Source organism: Convolutriloba macropyga, chromosome 10 (assembly GCF_964194025.1).
Source record: "Convolutriloba macropyga chromosome 10, txConMacr16.3, whole genome shotgun sequence".
NCBI classification, from domain to species: domain Eukaryota; kingdom Metazoa; phylum Xenacoelomorpha; order Acoela; family Convolutidae; genus Convolutriloba; species Convolutriloba macropyga.
In genome coordinates this window covers 13,926,548-13,946,225 of record NC_134477.1, presented here as the reverse complement: position 1 = coordinate 13,946,225, position 19,678 = coordinate 13,926,548, and the positions used below count along the sequence as shown (strand labels likewise).

The following is a 19,678-nucleotide window of genomic DNA, read 5'->3' as shown; positions in this document are numbered from 1 at the left end:
CAAATTTGCTTGCGATAAATCAGTTGTAGTCCTTATGAGGAGCCGAACAGTTGGTAATTCTGCTGCTTCAGTTATGAAGAAGATCGAAGAAAATCATGAAGATGAGTCGCTCAATGCTCATGTGCGGTACCTTGGTGACTACGAGTCATATCGTACTGGTAAAAGAAGACTTCAATTGGACATCAGACCGTGCGAAACACCACCCCCGGTTCCCATGCTAGCTAGTCGACAATGGTTATTGGCAACCTACGTGAAGGACGTACATCATCGAATGCCGGGACTCAAGAATAAATTGACTGATGTTTATGAACAAATTATCAAAATGGACTCTACAAAGAAATTGGCAAAGAAACTATCGGGACAATCCAGCAAATCGGCAGCTTGGGTAACAAAAGTGGGTAACGAACATGGTCAGGTATTGATCTCAGTTTTACAGAATCGGAATCAGTTGACGGACTTCAAGAGATGGTAGATGGTCTAATGGACCGTTACGAGCGCAACCATCAGGAACCCCCAAAGCTTTTATACGTTGACCGGGGATGTTGCGCTTCTTCTGAAGCAGGACCAGCGACCAAAAAGCTCTTCAGTAAGTGGGAGAATTTAATTATAAAGCTAGATATTTATCATTTCATGCGTCGTATCGCCAGTGGATGCACTACGGAAAGCCATCCACTCTATCCAGCCTTCATGTCGTTGCTATCCACATGTATATTCGTATGGGATCCTGAAGATTTGGCAAAATTATTTAAAGCTAAAACGGAGGAAGTGGCAAGGAGTGGTCATATAGATATGTCAAATTTTCAAGTAGAGAAGCAGGTCTCAAAAGAAGAGCTCGCAAGACACTGCAGACGAACGACGCAAACAGCGCAGGATATTAAGACATCAATAACCGAACTAATTGATCGCTTCAAGTTGGCGAAAGATTCCACCGGTGCTTCTCTATTAAAGAAGGAAATACAGGCTATTTGGCAGGAACAGATGCGGCACTACTGTGAGTGCATAGCTGACCCAAGTGACATCCCACTGTACCGAGAGACAGGGTCTCTTACGAAAGGAAATACAACCTTACCTGTCTATCGATGTGCTCGTGGCTCAAACTCATTAGAAAGTTTCCATTTACACGTCAACCTGATGATTCCTTCTAACTCAATGAATGCTGTCAATATGCAGGCTTTGCTTTTAGATGGGTTAGTTCGTTGGAACAGTGATCGGGCTGCAGAAGCCTTTGGCAAACCAACTATTAGGTCATCGGATATTGATCTAGTTGAAAAGGTCAAAGGTCTTTCTCAAAAAGTATTCGGCGCTTCTGTCGACATTGCCGCAACCCCAAATTGTTATACAGGCGAGCTTTTCGGCGTTGAATATTTGTTCAAACAGACGCTTAATCAGACCTTCAGCGTTGAATACCTGCAAGCTTCGATGCAGGAAATAGACGAAAAATACGGTGAAGTGAACGACTATCACCACGTAGATACTGAAACTCTGAGCGTTTATCCCATTCAAACATTGCCAGAGATGGTTCCAAACGACGATGATGTGTTCTCTGATGATGACTCCATGAGCAGAGCCGATGCTAGAGGTATACCTGGGTGGGAAAAAGTTGAGAAGTTGGCACGTTATTTAACCGAAGTAGCAAGGAACAAATTGAGTTTATCCGATTTCGAAGCAAAAATTGTTCTTGATTTTTACAACGATCTAGAGGAGTTCGACAAAAAACCTCTGTTAAGCTATTTCAAAAAACAAAAATTTTTCAACGTCTAAGTTTGGCACACACCGATCGGGCCACGTAGGTGTGGAGCACGTTCGGAGGTGCTTCATGTCCGCTGGCTTTCCGGCCCAATTTCCATCGAAGTCTAGAGTTACTGAGGCAATGTTCGAGATTCTGATGAACAGATATCCCATACCTTTGCAACAGGGAACAACGCCAGGTAGCCGTAAATTTGTATCTCGGTACAAACTTATGAGTAATGACTATGCATAAATACGTCACCGGGTTTTGAACACTTCAGCGTTTGACGGAAAATTAAGTCTGATCAATGTAAACCTGCGAACAGTACAATTGTGGATGAAAGATAGGGATCGACGAGACGAGGTCAAGACACTAATTGCAACCCAAAAACTACCTGCAGAATGCGCACCACAAAGCAGCACCACGGCCCAGCTTCCACCAATGCCTACGGCTTCCGAACCAATTCCGAACAATCCTATGAAAACAATCGAAATCGAAGATCAGTCGGGTAAAGCTGCTCCACGAGGTACAAGTAACATGTCGCGAACAACTCAGTGGCGTCTCAAAAAAGCTATGCAGGCTTCAAGTTCGAGTAATTGTGAGACTCCTCAGAGAAAGAAGAAACTGTATTCTTGTGCGGATTCCGATGGTCTTATGACTGATCCCGGACATGGACAATTCAGGGGCAAACGGTATTGTCCAAAAAAACTTGATCAAATTCCATACAACTAATGGCTCGCAGAACAGCGAAAAATCCTAGAGGAAAAAAAGTTGGCTAAGGCAGCTCAAAACTCCAAAGAAGAATCCGAAAAGACCATCCCCACTGAAAAAGACAACTTTGAGGACCTACATTTGCCAGATCACTTTGAGAATACACAAGATTTGATGGCATCAATTTCTACTCAAAATTTAATTGAAAACTTAGATCAAGTTTTTAATTTTTCCGAACTCTAGAACTCTATGGAAAGAGAATGCCTTGTTTCTTTCTTTTTGGACTGTTTTGACTCTTGATTTCGTTTTGTTTTATGTTTTGTTTCATAATTTGTTTCATGTTTTGTTTCATATTTTGTTTCATGTTTTGTTTCATAATTTTTTTCATGTTTTGTTTCATAACTTGTTTCATATTTTGTTTCATAACTTGTTTCATGTTTTGTTTCATAACTTGTTTCATATTTTGTTTCATAACTTGTTTCAAGTTTACAATTACTGTTTCATATAAACAAAGCGGAGAAATTAAAAATGTTTCATATCTGTTTCATTTTTTCATGTTGTTTCAACCGAGATGAAACATAACTGTTAGGCCGGGAGGCCGGGAGATAATCTTCGCGGTTTTGGGGGGAAAAAGCAAACGAAAGAAAGGGAGGGGGAGAATTTAATGCCGCTTGATTAATAAACAGCGCTAAGCTCGAACTGAGAAGTATTAATGACGTCATGTGGCATTACGTAATATAGTTTCGATTCGCACAAGCGTTGAACAAAAAACTCGAGAATGAAAGTTAACTTTTAGGCTACTTAAACTCATAAAAATGGTATCAATTGAAAGCTCGTAATGCGCTTTATCTCTTAATGGGAAAGGGGGCTTTGAATGGCGACAAAATTATGGCTAAATCATGTCATTTCGGCGGTAAAATTGTCAAAATGAAACATTACGCTGAAAATCAAACCAGATAAATCTACAGTTTTCGTTCCGGTCGAGCTTCATGACTTTAAGTGAATAAAAGCCAAAATCACTTTGCGGGCTCATCTAAACGATATCAGACGGTTATTTTCAGCCAAAAATGCCGGAAGATGCAAAATCCAAGGAAGCTTGGATAATAGAGCTAAGGAAAATCGCACCGGGCAGTCAGTTTGCGAGCGGAGAAGCTCCCCGAATTGGATCTTGGCCTGCACAGGAAGTCGTTAACATTAAAAAAAGCGCCATCACAAATGGAAATAGCAACACTATTGACATGAAAGCGGCAATATGTACGTGTAGTTATCATCCGCAGAAGATTTCAAAGCCAGAAATTGTCAGAATGCCAAGCACCAATCCTATCTCGAGCAATGGGGCCACCAATTTGACCCAAGCTACCGAAAAGGACATTTCAGAGAGATTGCCGAAAGGATGGAGAGAAACAATTGACCACACTTGGATTGCTAGGTCGATGTTCACTAATCAGAAAAAGCTCGTCACCAGCCAACACCTGTGGTGGTACCCTCCGCAGGCACGGCATGTTGGATACCCTAGCATCGAAAGCTACTTTGGAAAACGCCTTTTCCTGTGGGCACCATACAGAATGTGGGAATTCCTCTTCAAATGTGTTCGATGCCCAAAGTCGTTGACCAGTAAAGGAATCTACAACAGAGTCAGAACTGTGCTGGACTTGAAATCAGCCTATCATCTTGCCTGTGAGTATCTGGAGTGCACAGACTGTAATGGAACGTTCTAAACATGGGATCATAGGTTGATATCACAGATGGCTTCACATGTTGCTGCACGCTTTCCTTGCGTTTTGACATACAAATTTGCTTGCGATAAATCAGTTGTAGTCCTTATGAGGAGCCGAACAGTTGGTAATTCTGCTGCTTCAGTTATGAAGAAGATCGAAGAAAATCATGAAGATGAGTCGCTCAATGCTCATGTGCGGTACCTTGGTGACTACGAGTCATATCGTACTGGTAAAAGAAGACTTCAATTGGACATCAGACCGTGCGAAACACCACCCCCGGTTCCCATGCTAGCTAGTCGACAATGGTTATTGGCAACTTACGTGAAGGACGTATATCATCGAATGCCGGTACTCAAGAATAAATTGACTGATGTTTATGGACAAATTATCAAAATGGACTCCACAAAGAAATTGGCAAAGAAACTATCGGGACAATCCAGCAAATCGGCAGCTTGGGTAACAAATGTGGGTAACGAACATGGTCAGGTATTGATCTCAGTTTTTACAGAATCGGAATCAGTTGACGGACTTCAAGAGATGGCAGATGGTCTAATGGACCGTTATGAGCGCAACCATCAGGAACCCCCAAAGCTTTTATACGTTGACCGGGGATGTTGCGCTTCTTCCGAAGCAGGACCAGCGATCAAAAAGCTCTTCAGTAAGTGGGAGAATTTAATTATAAAGTTAGATATTTATCATTTCATGCGTCGTATCGCCAGTGGATGCACTACGGAAAGCCATGCACTCTATCCAGCCTTCATGTCGTTGCTATCCACATGTATATTCGTATGGGATCCTGAAGATTTGGCAAAATTATTTAAAGCTAAAACGGAGGAAGTGGCAAGGAGTGGTCATATAGATATGTCAAATTTTCAAGTAGAGAAGCAGGTCTCAAAAGAAGAGCTCGCAAGACACTGCAGACGAACGACGCAATCAGCGCAGGATATTAAGACATCAATAACCGAACTAATTGATCACTTCAAGTTGGCGAACGATTCCACCGGTGCTTCTCTATTAAAGAAGGAAATACAGGCTATTTAGCAGGAACAGATGCGGCACTGTGAGTGCATAGCTGACCCAAGTGACATCCCACTGTACCGAGAGACAGGGTCTCTTACGAAAGGAAATACAACCTTACCTGTCTATCGATGTGCTCGTGGCTCAAACTCATTAGAAAGTTTCCATTTACACGTCAACCTGATGATTCCTTCTAACTCAATGAATGCTGTCAATATGCAGGCTTTGCTTTCAGATGGGTTAGTTCGTTGGAACAGTGATCGGGCTGCAGAAGCCTTTGGCAAACCAACTATTAGGTCGTCGGATATTGATCTAGTTGAAAAGGTCAAAGGTCATTCTCAAAAAGTATTCGGCGCTTCTGTCGACATTGCCGCAACCCCAAATTGTTATACAGGAGAGCTTTTCGGCGTTGAATATTTGTTCAAACAGACGCTTAATCAGACCTTCAGCGTTGAATACCTGCAAGCTTCGATGGAGGAAATAGACGAAAAATGCGGTGAAGTGAACGACTATCATCACGTAGATACTGAAACTCTGAGCGTTTATCCCATTCAACCATTGCCAGAGATGGTTCCAAACGACGATGATGTGTTCTCTGATGATGACTCCATGAGCAGAGCCGATGCTAGAGGTATACCTGGGTGGGAAAAAGTTGAGAAGTTGGCACGTTATTTAACCGAAGTAGCAAGGAACAAATTGAGTTTATCCGATTTCGAAGCAAAAATTGTTCTTGATTTTTACAACGATCTAGACGAGTTCGACAAAAAACCTCTCTGTTACGCTATTTCAAAAAACAAAAATTTTTCAGCGTCTAAGTCTGGCACACACCGATCGGGCCACGTAGGTGTGGAGCACGTTCGGAGGTGCTTCATGTCCGCTGGCTTTCCGGCCCAATTTCCATCGAAGTCTAGAGTTACTGAGGCAATGTTCGAGATTCTGATGAACAGATATCCCATACCTTTGCAACAGGGAACAACGCCAGGTAGCCGTAAATTTGTATCTCGGTGCAAACTTATGATTAATGACTATGCATCAATACGTCACCGGGTTTTGAACACTTCAGCGTTTGACGGAAAATTAAGTCTGATCAATGTAAACCTGCGAACAGTACAATTGTGGATGAAAGATAGGGATCGACGAGACGAGGTCAAGACACTAATTGCAACCCAAAAACTACCTGCAGAATGCGCACCAGAAAGCAGCACCACGGCCCAGCTTCCACCAATGCCTACGGCTTCCGAACCAATTCCGAACAATCCTATGAAAACAATCGAAATCGAAGATCAGTCGGGTAAAGCTGCTCCACGAGGTACAAGTAACATGTCGCGAACAACTCAGTGGCGTCTCAAAAAAGCTATGCAGGCTTCAATTTCGAGTAATTGTGAGACTCCTCAGAGAAAGAAGAAACTGTATTCTTGTGCGGATTGCGATGGTCTTATAACTGATCCCGGACATGGACAATTCAGGGGCAAACGGTATTGTCCAAAAAACTTGATCAAATTCCATACAACCAATGGCTCGCAGAACAGCGAAAAATCCTAGAGGAAAAAAAGTTGGCTAAGGCAGCTCAAAACTCCAAAGACTCCAAAAAGACCATCCCCACTGAAAAAGACAACTTTGAGGACCTACATTTGCCAGATCACTTTGAGAATACACAAGATTTGATGGCATCAATTTCTACTCTAAATTTAATTGAAAACTTAGATCAAGTTTTTAATTTTTCCGAACTCTAGAACTCTATGGAAAGAGATTGCCTTGTTTCTTTCTTTTTGGACTGTTTTGACTCTTGATTTCATTTTGTTTTATGTTTTGTTTCATGTTTTGTTTCATAATTTGTTTCATGTTTTGTTTCATAAATTTTTTCATGTTTTGTTTCATAACTTGTTTCATATTTTGTTTCATAACTTGTTTCAAGTTTACAATTACTGTTTCATATAAACAAAGCGGAGAAATTAAAAATGTTTCATATCTGTTTCATTTTTTCATGTTGTTTCAACCGAGCTGAAACATAACTGTTAGGCCGGGAGGCCGGGGGATAATCTTCGCGGTTTTGGGGGGAAGAAAGGGGGAAAAGGCAAACGAAAGAAAGGGAGGGGAAGAATTTAATGCCGCTTGATTAATAAACAGCGCTAAGCTCGAACTGAGAAGTATTAATGACGTCATGCGGCATTACGCAATATAGTTTCGATTCGCACAAGCGTTGAACATAAAACTCGACAATGAAAGTTAACTTTTAGGCTACTTAAACTCATAAAAATGGTATCAATTGAAAGCTCGTAATGCGCTTTATCTCTTAATGGGAAAGGGGGCTTTGAATGGCGACAAAATTATGGCTAAATCATGTCATTTCGGCGGTAAAATTGTCAAAATGAAACATTACGCTGAAAATCAAACCAGATAAATCTACAGTTTTCGTTCCGGTCGAGCTTCATGACTAAGTGAATAAAAGCCAAAATCACTTTGCGGGCTCATCTAAACGATATCAGACGGTTATATTCAGCCAAAAATGCCGAAAGATGCAAAATCCAAGGAAGCTTGGATAATAGAGCTAAGGAAAATCGCACAGGGCGGTCAGTTTGCGAGACGAGAAGCTCCCAGAATTGGATCTTGGGCTGCACAGGAAGTTGTTAACATTAAAAAATGCGCCATCACAAATGGAAATATCAACACTATTGACATGAAAGCGGCAATATGTACGTGTAGTTATCATCCGCAGAAGATTTCAAAGCCGGAAATTGTTGTCAGAATGCCAAGCACCAATCCTATCTCGAGCAATGGGGCCACCAATTTGACCCAAGCTACCGAAAAGGACATTTCAGAGAGATTGCCGAAAGGATGGAGAGAAACAATTGACCCCCTTGACCACACTTGGATTGCTAGGTCGATGTTCACTGATCAGAAAAAGCTCGTCACCAGCCTTCACCTGTGGTGGTACCCTCCGCAGGCACGGCATGTTGGATACCCTAGCATCGAAAGCTACTTTGGAAAACGCCTTTTCCTGTGGGAACCATACAGAATGTGGAAATTCCTCTTCAAATGTGTTCGATGCCCAAAGTCGTTGACCAATAAAGGAATCTACAACAGAGTCAGAACAGTGCTGGACTTCCGAACCAATTCCGAACAATCCTATGAAAACAATCGAAATCGAAGATCAGTCGGGTAAAGCTGCTCCACGAGGTACAAGTAACATGTCGCGAACAACTCAGTGGCGTCTCAAAAAAGCTATGCAGGCTTCAATTTCGAGTAATTGTGAGACTCCTCAGAGAAAGAAGAAACTGTATTCTTGTGCGGATTGCGATGGTCTTATAACTGATCCCGGACATGGACAATTCAGGGGCAAACGGTATTGTCCAAAAAAACTTGATCAAATTCCATACAACCAATGGCTCGCAGAACAGCGAAAAATCCTAGAGGAAAAAAAGTTGGCTAAGGCAGCTCAAAACTCCAAAGAAGACTCCAAAAAGACCATCCCCACTGAAAAAGACAACTTTGAGGACCTACATTTGCCAGATCACTTTGAGAATACACAAGATTTGATGGCATCAATTTCTACTCTAAATTTAATTGAAAACTTAGATCAAGTTTTTAATTTTTCCGAACTCTAGAACTCTATGGAAAGAGATTGCCTTGTTTCTTTCTTTTTGGACTGTTTTGACTCTTGATTTCATTTTGTTTTATATTTAATGGAAATATCAACACTATTGACATGAAAGCGGCAATATGTACGTGTAGTTATCATCCGCAGAAGATTTCAAAGCCGGAAATTGTTGTCAGAATGCCAAGCACCAATCCTATCTCGAGCAATGGGGCCACCAATTTGACCCAAGCTACCGAAAAGGACATTTCAGAGAGATTGCCGAAAGGATGGAGAGAAACAATTGACCCCCTTGACCACACTTGGATTGCTAGGTCGATGTTCACTGATCAGAAAAAGCTCGTCACCAGCCTTCACCTGTGGTGGTACCCTCCGCAGGCACGGCATGTTGGATACCCTAGCATCGAAAGCTACTTTGGAAAACGCCTTTTCCTGTGGGAACCATACAGAATGTGGAAATTCCTCTTCAAATGTGTTCGATGCCCAAAGTCGTTGACCAATAAAGGAATCTACAACAGAGTCAGAACAGTGCTGGACTTGAAATCAGCCTATTATCTTGCCTGTGAGTATCTGTAGTGCACAGACTATAATGGAACATTCCAAACATGGGATCATAGGTTGATATCACAGATGGCTTCACATGTTGCTGCACGCTTTCTTTGCGTTTTGACATACAAATTTGCTTGCGATAAATCAGTTGTAGTCCTTATGAGGAGCCGAACAGTTGGTAATTCTGCTGCTTCAGTTATGAAGAAGATCGAAGAAAATCATGAAGATGAGTCGCTCAATGCTCATGTGCGGTACCTTGGTGACTACGAGTCATATCGTACTGGTAAAAGAAGACTTCAATTGGACATCAGACCGTGCGAAACACCACCCCCGGTTCCCATGCTAGCTAGTCGACAATGGTTATTGGCAACTTACGTGAAGGACGTACATCATCGAATGCCGGGACTCAAGAATAAATTGACTGATGTTTATGGACAAATTATCAAAATGGACTCTACAAAGAAATTGGCAAAGAAACTATCGGGACAATCCAGCAAATCGGCAGCTTGGGTAACAAAAGTGGGTAACGAACATGGTCAGGTATTGATCTGTTTTTACAGAATCGGAATCAGTTGACGGACTTCAAGAGATGGCAGATGGTCTAATGGACCGTTACGAGCGCAACCATCAGGAACCCCCAAAGCTTTTATACGTTGACCGGGGATGTTGCGCTTCTTCCGAAGCAGGACCAGCGACCAAAAAGCTCTTCAGTAAGTGGGAGAATTTAATTATAAAGTTAGATATTTATCATTTCATGCGTCGTATCGCCAGTGGATGCACTACGGAAAGCCATCCACTCTATCCAGCCTTCATGTCGTTGCTATCCACATGTATATTCGTATGGGATCCTGAAGATTTGGCAAAATTATTTAAAGCTAAAACGGAGGAAGTGGCAAGGAGTGGTCATATAGATATGTCAAATTTTCAAGTAGAGAAGCAGGTCTCAAAAGAAGAGCTCGCAAGACACTGCAGACGAACGACGCAAACAGCGAAGGATATTAAGACATCAATAACCGAACTAATTGATCACTTCAAGTTGGCGAAAGATTCCACCGGAGCTTCTCTATTAAAGAAGGAAATACAGGCTATTTCGCAGGAACAGATGCGGCACTGTGAGTGCATAGCTGACCCAAGTGACATCCCACTGTACCGAGAGACAGGGTCTCTTACGAAAGGAAGTACAACCTTACCTGTCTATCGATGTGCTCGTGGCTCAAACTCATTAGAAAGTTTCCATTTACACGTCAACCTGATGATTCCTTCTAACTCAATGAATGCTGTCAATATGCAGGCTTTGCTTTTAGATGGGTTAGTTCGTTGGAACAGTGATCGGGCTGCAGAAGCCTTTGGCAAACCAACTATTAGGTCATCGGATATTGATCTAGTTGAAAAGGTCAAAGGTCTTTCTCAAAAAGTATTCGGCGCTTCTGTCGACATTGCCGCAACCCCAAATTGTTATACAGGCAAGCTTTTCGGCGTTGAATATTTGTTCAAACAGACGCTTAATCAGACCTTCAGCGTTGAATACCTGCAAGCTTCGATGGAGGAAATAGACGAAAAATGCGGTGAAGTGAACGACTATCATCACTTAGATACTGAAACTCTGAGCGTTTATCCCATTCAAACATTGCCAGAGATGGTTCCAAACGACGATGATGTGTTCTCTGATGATGACTCCATGAGCAGATCCGATGCTAGAGGTATACCTGGGTGGGAAAAAGTTGAGAAGTTGGCACGTTATTTAACCGAAGTAGCAATGAACAAATTGAGTTTATCCGATTTCGAAGCAAAAATTGTTCTTGATTTTTACAACGATCTAGAGGAGTTCGACAAAAAACCTCTCTGTTACGCTATTTCAAAAAACAAAAATTTTTCAACGTCTAAGTTTGGCACACACCGATCGGGCCACGTAGGTGTGGAGCACGTTCAGAGGTGCTTCATGTCCGCTGGCTTTCCGGCCCAATTTCCATCGAAGTCTAGAGTTACTGAGGCAATGTTCGAGATTCTGATGAACAGATATCCCATACCTTTGCAACAGGGAACAACGCCAGGTAGCCGTAAATTTGTATCTCGGTACAAACTTATGATTAATGACTATGCATCAATACGTCACCGGGTTTTGAACACTTCAGCGTTTGACGGAAAATTAAGTCTGATCAATGTAAACCTGCGAACAGTACAATTGTGGATGAAAGATAGGGATCGACGAGACGAGGTCAAGACACTAATTGCAACCCAAAAATTACCTGCAGAATGCGCACCAGAAAGCAGCACCACGGCCCAGCTTCCACCAATGCCTACGGCTTCCGAACCAATTCCGAACAATCCTATGAAAACAATCGAAATCGAATATCAGTCGGGTAAAGCTGCTCCACGAGGTACAAGTAACATGTCGCGAACAACTCAGTGGCGTCTCAAAAAAGCTATGCAGGCTTCATGTTCGAGTAATTGTGAGACTCCTCAGAGAAAGAAGAAACTGTATTCTTGTGCGGATTGCGATGGTCTTACGACTGATCCCGGACATGGACAAATCAGGGGCAAACGGTATTGTCCAAAAAAACTTGATCAAATTCCATACAACCAATGGCTCGCAGAACAGCGAAAAATCCTAGAGGAAAAAAAGTTGGCTAAGGCAGCTCAAAACTCCAAAGAAGACTCTGAAAAGACCATCCCCACTGAAAAAGACAACTTTGAGGACCTACCTTTGCCAGATCACTTTGAGAATACACAAGATTTGATGGCATCAATTTCTACTCAAAATTTAGTTGAAAACTTAGATCAAGTTTTTAATTTTTCCGAACTCTAGAACTCTATGGAAAGAGAATGCCTTGTTTCTTTCTTTTTGGACTGTTTTGACTCTTGATTTCGTTTTGTTTTGTTTTGTTTCATAATTTGTTTCATGTTTTGTTTCATAATTTGTTTCATGTTTTGTTTCATAATTTTTTTCATGTTTTGTTTCATAACTTGTTTCATATTTTGTTTCATAACTTGTTTCAAGTTTACAATTACTGTTTCATATAAACAAAGCGGAGAAATTAAAAATGTTTCATATCTGTTTCATTTTTTCATGTTGTTTCAACCGAGATGAAACATAACTGTTAGGCCGGGAGGCCGGGGGATAGTCTTCGCGGTTTTGGGGGGAAGAAAGGGGGAAAAGGCAAACGAAAGAAAGGGAGGGGAGAATTTAATGCCGCTTGATTAATAAACAGCGCTAAGCTCGAACTGAAAAGTATTAATGACGTCATGCGGCATTACGTAATATAGTTTCGATTCGCACAAGCGTTGAACATAAAACTCGACAATGAAAGTTAATTTTTAGGCTACTTAAACTCATAAAAATGATATCAATTGAAAGCTCGTAATGCGCTTTATCTCTTAATGGGAAAGGGGGCTTTGAATGGCGACAAAATTATGGCTAAATCATGTCATTTCGGCGGTAAAATTGTCAAAATGAAACATTACGCTGAAAATCAAACCAGATAAATCTACAGTTTTCGTTCCAGTCGAGCTTCATGACTAAGTGAATAAAATCCAAAATCACTTTGCGGGCTCATCTTAACGATATCAGACGGTTATTTTCAGCCAAAAATGCCGAAAGATGCAAAATCCAAGGAAGCTTGGATAATAGAGCTAAGGAAAATCGCACAGGGCGGTCAGTTTGCGAGACGAGAAGCTCCCAGAATTGGATCTTGGGCTGCACAGGAAGTTGTTAACATTAAAAAATGCGCCATCACAAATGGAAATAGCAACACTATTGACATGAAAGCGGCAATATGTACGTGTAGTTATCATCCGCAGAAGATTTCAAAGCCGGAAATTGTTGTCAGAATGCCAAGCACCAATCCTATCGCGAGCAATGGGGCCACCAATTTGACCCAAGCTACCGAAAAGGACATTTCAGAGAGATTGCCGAAAGGATGGAGAGAAACAATTGACCCCCTTGACCACACTTGGATTGCTAGGTCGATGTTCACTGATCAGAAAAAGCTCGTCACCAGCCTACACCTGTGGTGGTACCCTCCGCAGGCACGGCATGTTGGATACCCTAGCATCGAAAGCTACTTTGGAAAACGCCTTTTCCTGTGGGCACCATACAGAATGTGGAAATTCCTCTTCAAATGTGTTCGATTCCCAAAGTCGCTGACCAGTAAAGGAATCTACAACAGAGTCAGAACAGTGCTGTACTTGAAATCAGCCTATTATCTTGCCTGTGAGTATCTGGAGTGCACAGACTATAATGGAACATTCCAAACATGGGATCATAGGTTGATATCACAGATGGCTTCACATGTTGCTGCACGCTTTCCTTGCGTTTTGACATACAAATTTGCTTGCGATAAATCAGTTGTAGTCCTTATGAGGAGCCGAACAGTTGGTAGTTCTGCTGCTTCAGCTATGAAGAAGATCGAAGAAAATCATGAAGTTGAGTCGCTCAATGCTCATGTGCGGTACCTTGGTGACTACGAGTCATATCGTACTGGTAAAAGAAGACTTCAATTGGACATCAGACCGTGCGAAACACCACCCCCGGTTCCCATGCTAGCTAGTCGACAATGGTTATTGGCAACTTACGTGAAGGACGTATATCATCGAATGCCGGGACTCAAGAATAAATTGACTGATGTTTATGGACAAATTATCAAAATGGACTCTACGAAGAAATTGGCAAAGAAACTATCGGGACAATCCAGCAAATCGGCAGCTTGGGTAACAAAAGTGGGTAACGAACATGGTCAGGTATTGATCTCAGTTTTTACAGAATCGGAATCAGTTGACGGACTTCAAGAGATGGCAGATGGTCTAATGGACCGTTACGAGCGCAACCATCAGGAACCCCCAAAGCTTTTATACGTTGACCGGGGATGTTGCGCTTCTTCCGAAGCAGGACCAGCGACCAAAAAGCTCTTCAGTAAGTGGGAGAATTTAATTATAAAGTTAGATATTTATCATTTCATGCGTCGTATCGCCAGTGGATGCACTACGGAAAGCCATCCACTCTATCCAGCCTTCATGTCGTTGCTATCCACATGTATATTCGTATGGGATCCTGAAGATTTGGCAAAATTATTTAAAGCTAAAACGGAGGAAGTGGCAAGGAGTGGTCATATAGATATGTCAAATTTTCAAGTAGAGAAGCAGGTCTCAAAAGAAGAGCTCGCAAGACACTGCAGACGAACGACGCAATCAGCGCAGGATATTAAGACATCAATAACCGAACTAATTGATCACTTCAAGTTGGCGAAAGATTCCACCGGTGCTTCTCTATTAAAGAAGGAAATATATTGGAATCGCGAAGCGAATACGAAATTTAGTGAGCGTGGCTAAATTTACTTATTGGAATTGCGGAGCAAATCCAAGCTAGACCGTGACGTGCGTAAAGTAGAAGCGTTTGCAGAGCAACTTGAATTCAGAATGATAAACGAGATTATGATTACTTATAATAAAATACTGTGAACAAATTATGAAATAATTTACTAGACTAGCGGGAATATATTTATACGTGAATAATAAAAAGTCATAACCTTAGTTATGATATATTTATGATTTTTTATATAAAATAGAGGATAGATTGATAATTAAGTACACATACAAATTTCGATATGTATATAGGTAATCATATGTATCAGAGGTACCTGGGAGGAAACTAGTCAAATCAAAGTTTTAAAAGAAAACTTCAATTGGACATCAGACAGTGCAAAAAACCACCCCGGTTACCATGCTGGCAAGTAGAGGAAACTTATTGGCAACTTAAAAGAAGAACTTATACAATCAAATGCTTGGACCGAAGATTAAATTGCCTGATGCTTATGGACTAATACTCAAAATGGACACTCAAAAAGCTCATAGAATGCCAAACGCTACGCAGGCGTCAAGTTCAGGTAACTCCGAGGTTCCTCATTTTGAGGATCTATTGGGGAAAAATTTCAGGATCTACCGCTGCAGCGCAATAACTTGAAAACGCACATCTTATGGCATCAATTTCTAAGCTTATTCGGAAACTTAAATCAATTTTTTAGTTTCCATGAGCTCTAAAATTTTATGGAAAGAGATTGCTTTGTTTTCTCTTTTTGTTCGAGCGATGCATTACATTTAACTCAGGATTTGTTTTATTATTTGTTTCATGTTGTGCTTCATTAATTCTTTCGTAATTGATTTAAAGCTTTGTTTCATGTTTTGTTTCATAATTGTTTCATGTTATAATTCATAACTTATTTCATATTTTGTTTCAAATTTGCCATCTTTTGTGCCATATGAACCAAGCGGAGAAAATTAGAATATTTCATGTCCGTTGCATTTTTCATGTATAAACTAAAGCCACTTTCTTTTCGCTCCTCTCTTCGATATTGATCAGCATCCAAAATTACTCAAAAAATTTTCCCGCGTTTCATTTCCTTCAAAATTCACTCAAGAATGTTATTTAAAAGGATACTTCTCCAATATTCCTCTTCGAGTAGTAACAAAAAACTGAAGAACCACTACGCGTCTTCAAATTGTAAAAAGGAGAGCACCAAAAAAATAGCCATTGAGTGGCTGGCGGCGGTTACAAAACGCCGAAGACCCCAAAAGACGAACAGAGTTACGATAACTTTTCTTCTGTAAGATGCGTAAACAAAATGTGAAAAATTTACTGAAAACAAGCCGGCCTCGCAAATTTATCCTCCGTTTTGAAAAAATGTTGGAACAGCAAGATTCAACTGATGTCCTTGTAAAAACTGTTCATCACTACAATCGCAATCAAAACGCATGAAAGTCGTTTACGATACTATAATTATAACCAAAAATAAATTCTTTTTAACTGAAAAAGGACATAACAGTCTTCCCAATGCAGGACAGATGAACAAATGCTGATAGCCACAGCCTTTTCGGATATTCGAAGCTCTTTCTATCATTCCCAAGATACCACATCATCTTAGCTTAAGATAAATTGGGGCTTCTCCCATTATAGCCTCCAATATGGTATACGTTAAATTGGGGCTATACGTTATATGACAAGCTTGGGGGGGGGGGGGGGGGGGCATATAATGGGAAAGGACAGTAATCTGTTGGCTGTAACTGGAAACAGCCACAGACACTATATGATGCACGTTATTACTTTTTAATATCAGACGCGTCAAGACTACAAGCCGAGAAAATTCAAGTTTATAAACAAAAATATTAATGCCGAAACCGTCCAAATGTAACTTTAGTAGAAACGTTATGTTCAATTTAAGAATCATTCAAAGCTTTTTTCTCGTTTTATTGCAGCGAGGGTGCAAAAAGTCCCAGAATCAGTGGGATTTGAACCTGCGCTGTGGCAAAACGAAGTGGTTTCTGAGAGCTAACTAATCATACTTGTTATTAAGAGCTGTGGCTTAAAAAGACCGCTCCATTCTTCTTTTAATTTAATTCTTCGTAAATAGTTCTCAAATTGAAATTTATCACTTGGTTATTTCGTCTCGAGTCTTAAAATGAGACATGCACGTTCAGCAGTATGTGTTATATTAGTTTATGTATAAGACGATAGTATGTATAATGAATGCAAACACAAAATTACGCATACAACTGCGGGACGTGCTGTGTTATAATGTAGTCTTTTCATTTATACTAAGCCCTCAAATGGAATACTAGCTTGTAAATGACAAAAAGGAGTAAGGTTCGACCACTACAAACAACAGCACATGTAATTATAGGTTTACAATGGCAAATTCTAAATTTTCAAACAAATACCCGATAAATTAATTTTTTGAGCTTATTGTAACACTTTCTGTTCTATTTTTGTATAGACGTGCTAGCTTCGGCAGCACATATACTAAAATTGGAACGATACAGAGAAGATTAGCATGGCCCCTGCGCAAGGATGACACGCAAAATCGTGAAGCGTTCCATATTTTTCAACATTCCTCATTGACAACCATTTATCAATCTTTTTGTATACTCTTTGCAAACATCTTTCAAGAGAATTACGCCAAAACCATTGAAATACAAACAGCTGTTGTTTAGTCATGTGCATACATGTATCGATAGGACAGGACACATACATGATATGCATGTTAAAAGGTCCCAGAAATTACGCGAACGCCAAAAATAGGGGGATAGGCGAACCAAAAATGGGGGGCGAACACCAAAAAAGTGGATTACAAAAAAAACTTAAAACCAGAAGAAAAATGTATCTACAGTGTAACCGCTGAGTTCAAAAATCTAAAGAGGAAGGGAACTGACTTTCGGTCCATTTCGTAGTACAACTTGTCCGCCTGGTCAAATCTGTTCAAGTATGCTTCTACTTCTGCCTTCTTCAGAGTGTCATTCTGCAGCAGTTTGATCCTCTTCACAAACTGGATGCCAGGGTAGTCTTTGCATTGCACCATTGCAGTCTCTGCTACCTCAAGGTCCAGTTGTTCAAGAGCTTTTTCACCAAGGAGGTTCCTGGAAATATAATATTTTCGTTTTGTTATTGAGCAGAGATGAGGAGGACTGCATAAAGAAAAGAATACACTCAAATTAGTGATCTTTCAAAACCAACACCATTTTTTTCGTACAAAATTTCAAAGACTGCCCTTAAAATAATACAATCATTGTTCTTCCAAACTTTTATACTACTCATCGCGAACTTTTTATACCCCTCAAGCTGATAAAATTGCGCTTTGACTTATTTACCTTGGGCTTTGATCAGACGAAAACGTATTTTTCATTCGGGCATCAAAATGAACCGTATCAGTGTTAAGGAGCCAAAATACGAGAAGATTGGCACGAACAAACGTCCAGTAAGCGAGACAAGTAATCCGATTAAAACAGACCACGAGGATTTAAAAATAACCGACTAAAGTCTGCTCTCAGACGACCGGCGAGCGGTTGGCTTCGTCAGTAGCTAGGCACGGTTTAGTGAGGCTAGCTTTAGCTAAATTGAAGGGGCGTAAGTGAGTGCAGCGGGGGGGGGGGGGGGTCAATCTCTAAGAACCGCCCTTCACACCATAAGTATAAGTCTCCAAAACCGATTCTGTGAATAGCATACTTGAAGACTAGTGAGCTGAACGGCTCTAAGAGCACTTAATGCCCGCTGGGCGCTACCTGTTTATACTGTTTTTGAGGACGAAAAGTCAAAAGCGCCAGACGAAAAATTGGTCAAGCAAAAAATCGCATCAAAAAGACCAACATGACTAATATAATTGCTACAAATTTCGTTTGAGAGCAATTAAATATCAATTTTTTTTGAAATTTGTTTTTATCCTTATTCAATCAATCAAATGATTAGTAATCAGAGAGTGATTAATAATTGAATTTAAAAATTTAAAGTCTAGCTGAAATCTAGCTAAAAAAATTTGATCCAAATCAGATTTATTGAAAAGTTAAGACACCCAATTTAGATTTATGAATTACCAAAGAAATATCTTTCAATTGAGTAATCCGACGTATTTCACAGAAGAGTTACCCGATGAAAGCCGAATTACGCAAATTATCGCTGCGACGGAGCAAGGTCCCGTCACATCCTTGTTAATGACAAAAATGTAATTTCAAAAAAGCAATAACAGAACCCGTACATGCAATAACAGCCTGTTCATTTCAGAGTGTTAACTCTAGTCAGCAGTATCCAACATGACGGGCATTTTAAATCTAAACAAAAAGCAGAAAAAAACTAATAAATATAGCCGGCAAACTGCCGCACATCGTGATTGAAACAAAACAAGAAAAAAGAAGTGATGGAAATTGACCAAATTTTAAATTGGTATGCAGTTTAAGTTAGATTCTAAGCTATACTAGCAATCGCTCTAATGAACTTTGATAACCTTATGCACTATGACAATGACCGGGCTTTATCGGTTTATGCCGTTTCTTTCGATTTTCCTCTTTTAGTATTAACCAAATTCGCTACATAGGGTAATCAAATGCGTTAAAAAATTCAGTTGAAACAGTGAGTGAAATAAGTCAAACGTGAAAATCGTGACTTAAGTAAAACATAAAACGTAAACAAAAGATAAAGCAAATTTGAAGAAGAAGAGCGCCTAAATAGTAGCCGCTGAGACGCCGGCAGCGGCTTCAATCAGCTTTAAATGAACGTCAGTACAATTTGAATTAAAAAAGAATCCAAAAACCACCAAAAAATTAGGTTTTTAGTTCATTTCATGTCGAACTTAGAAGACAAGGAAAATAAGACAAAAATGTGAAGAAAAAACGCAATCCAATTGATTTAAAAAGTCTACCAGCCCAGAAATATTTGAAGTGAAAAACAACCAACTTTTGGCGCACTGTTCATTTGATGTTATGGAGTAAGCATTTGATACATACCCAGCAGATTGCCGGAAAATAGCCGCCGTTGATTCCAATAAGCATGATTGGGATTGAAAGAATAGAAGATATCGAAAAAAAGATTTTTGTACAAAAACA

At 40.4% G+C, this 19,678-nt stretch overlaps 1 protein-coding gene and 1 non-coding gene across 2 annotated transcripts in view; one reads left to right on the top strand and one right to left on the bottom strand.

Annotated features, from left to right (window-relative positions):
• Positions 1-19,678, bottom strand: part of LOC142347930 (WD repeat-containing protein 35-like) — a 172,203-nt gene that overhangs the window by 71,626 nt on the left and 80,899 nt on the right. Inside the window, exon 17 of the mRNA XM_075399095.1 lies at positions 17,519-17,722. Coding sequence (XP_075255210.1) covers positions 17,519-17,722 — 204 coding nt within the window. The remainder of the gene's footprint in view (positions 1-17,518; positions 17,723-19,678) is intronic.
• Positions 17,085-17,191, top strand: LOC142348858 (U6 spliceosomal RNA). Its single transcript, XR_012760787.1, has one exon. It is a non-coding gene; the product is annotated as a U6 spliceosomal RNA (small nuclear RNA).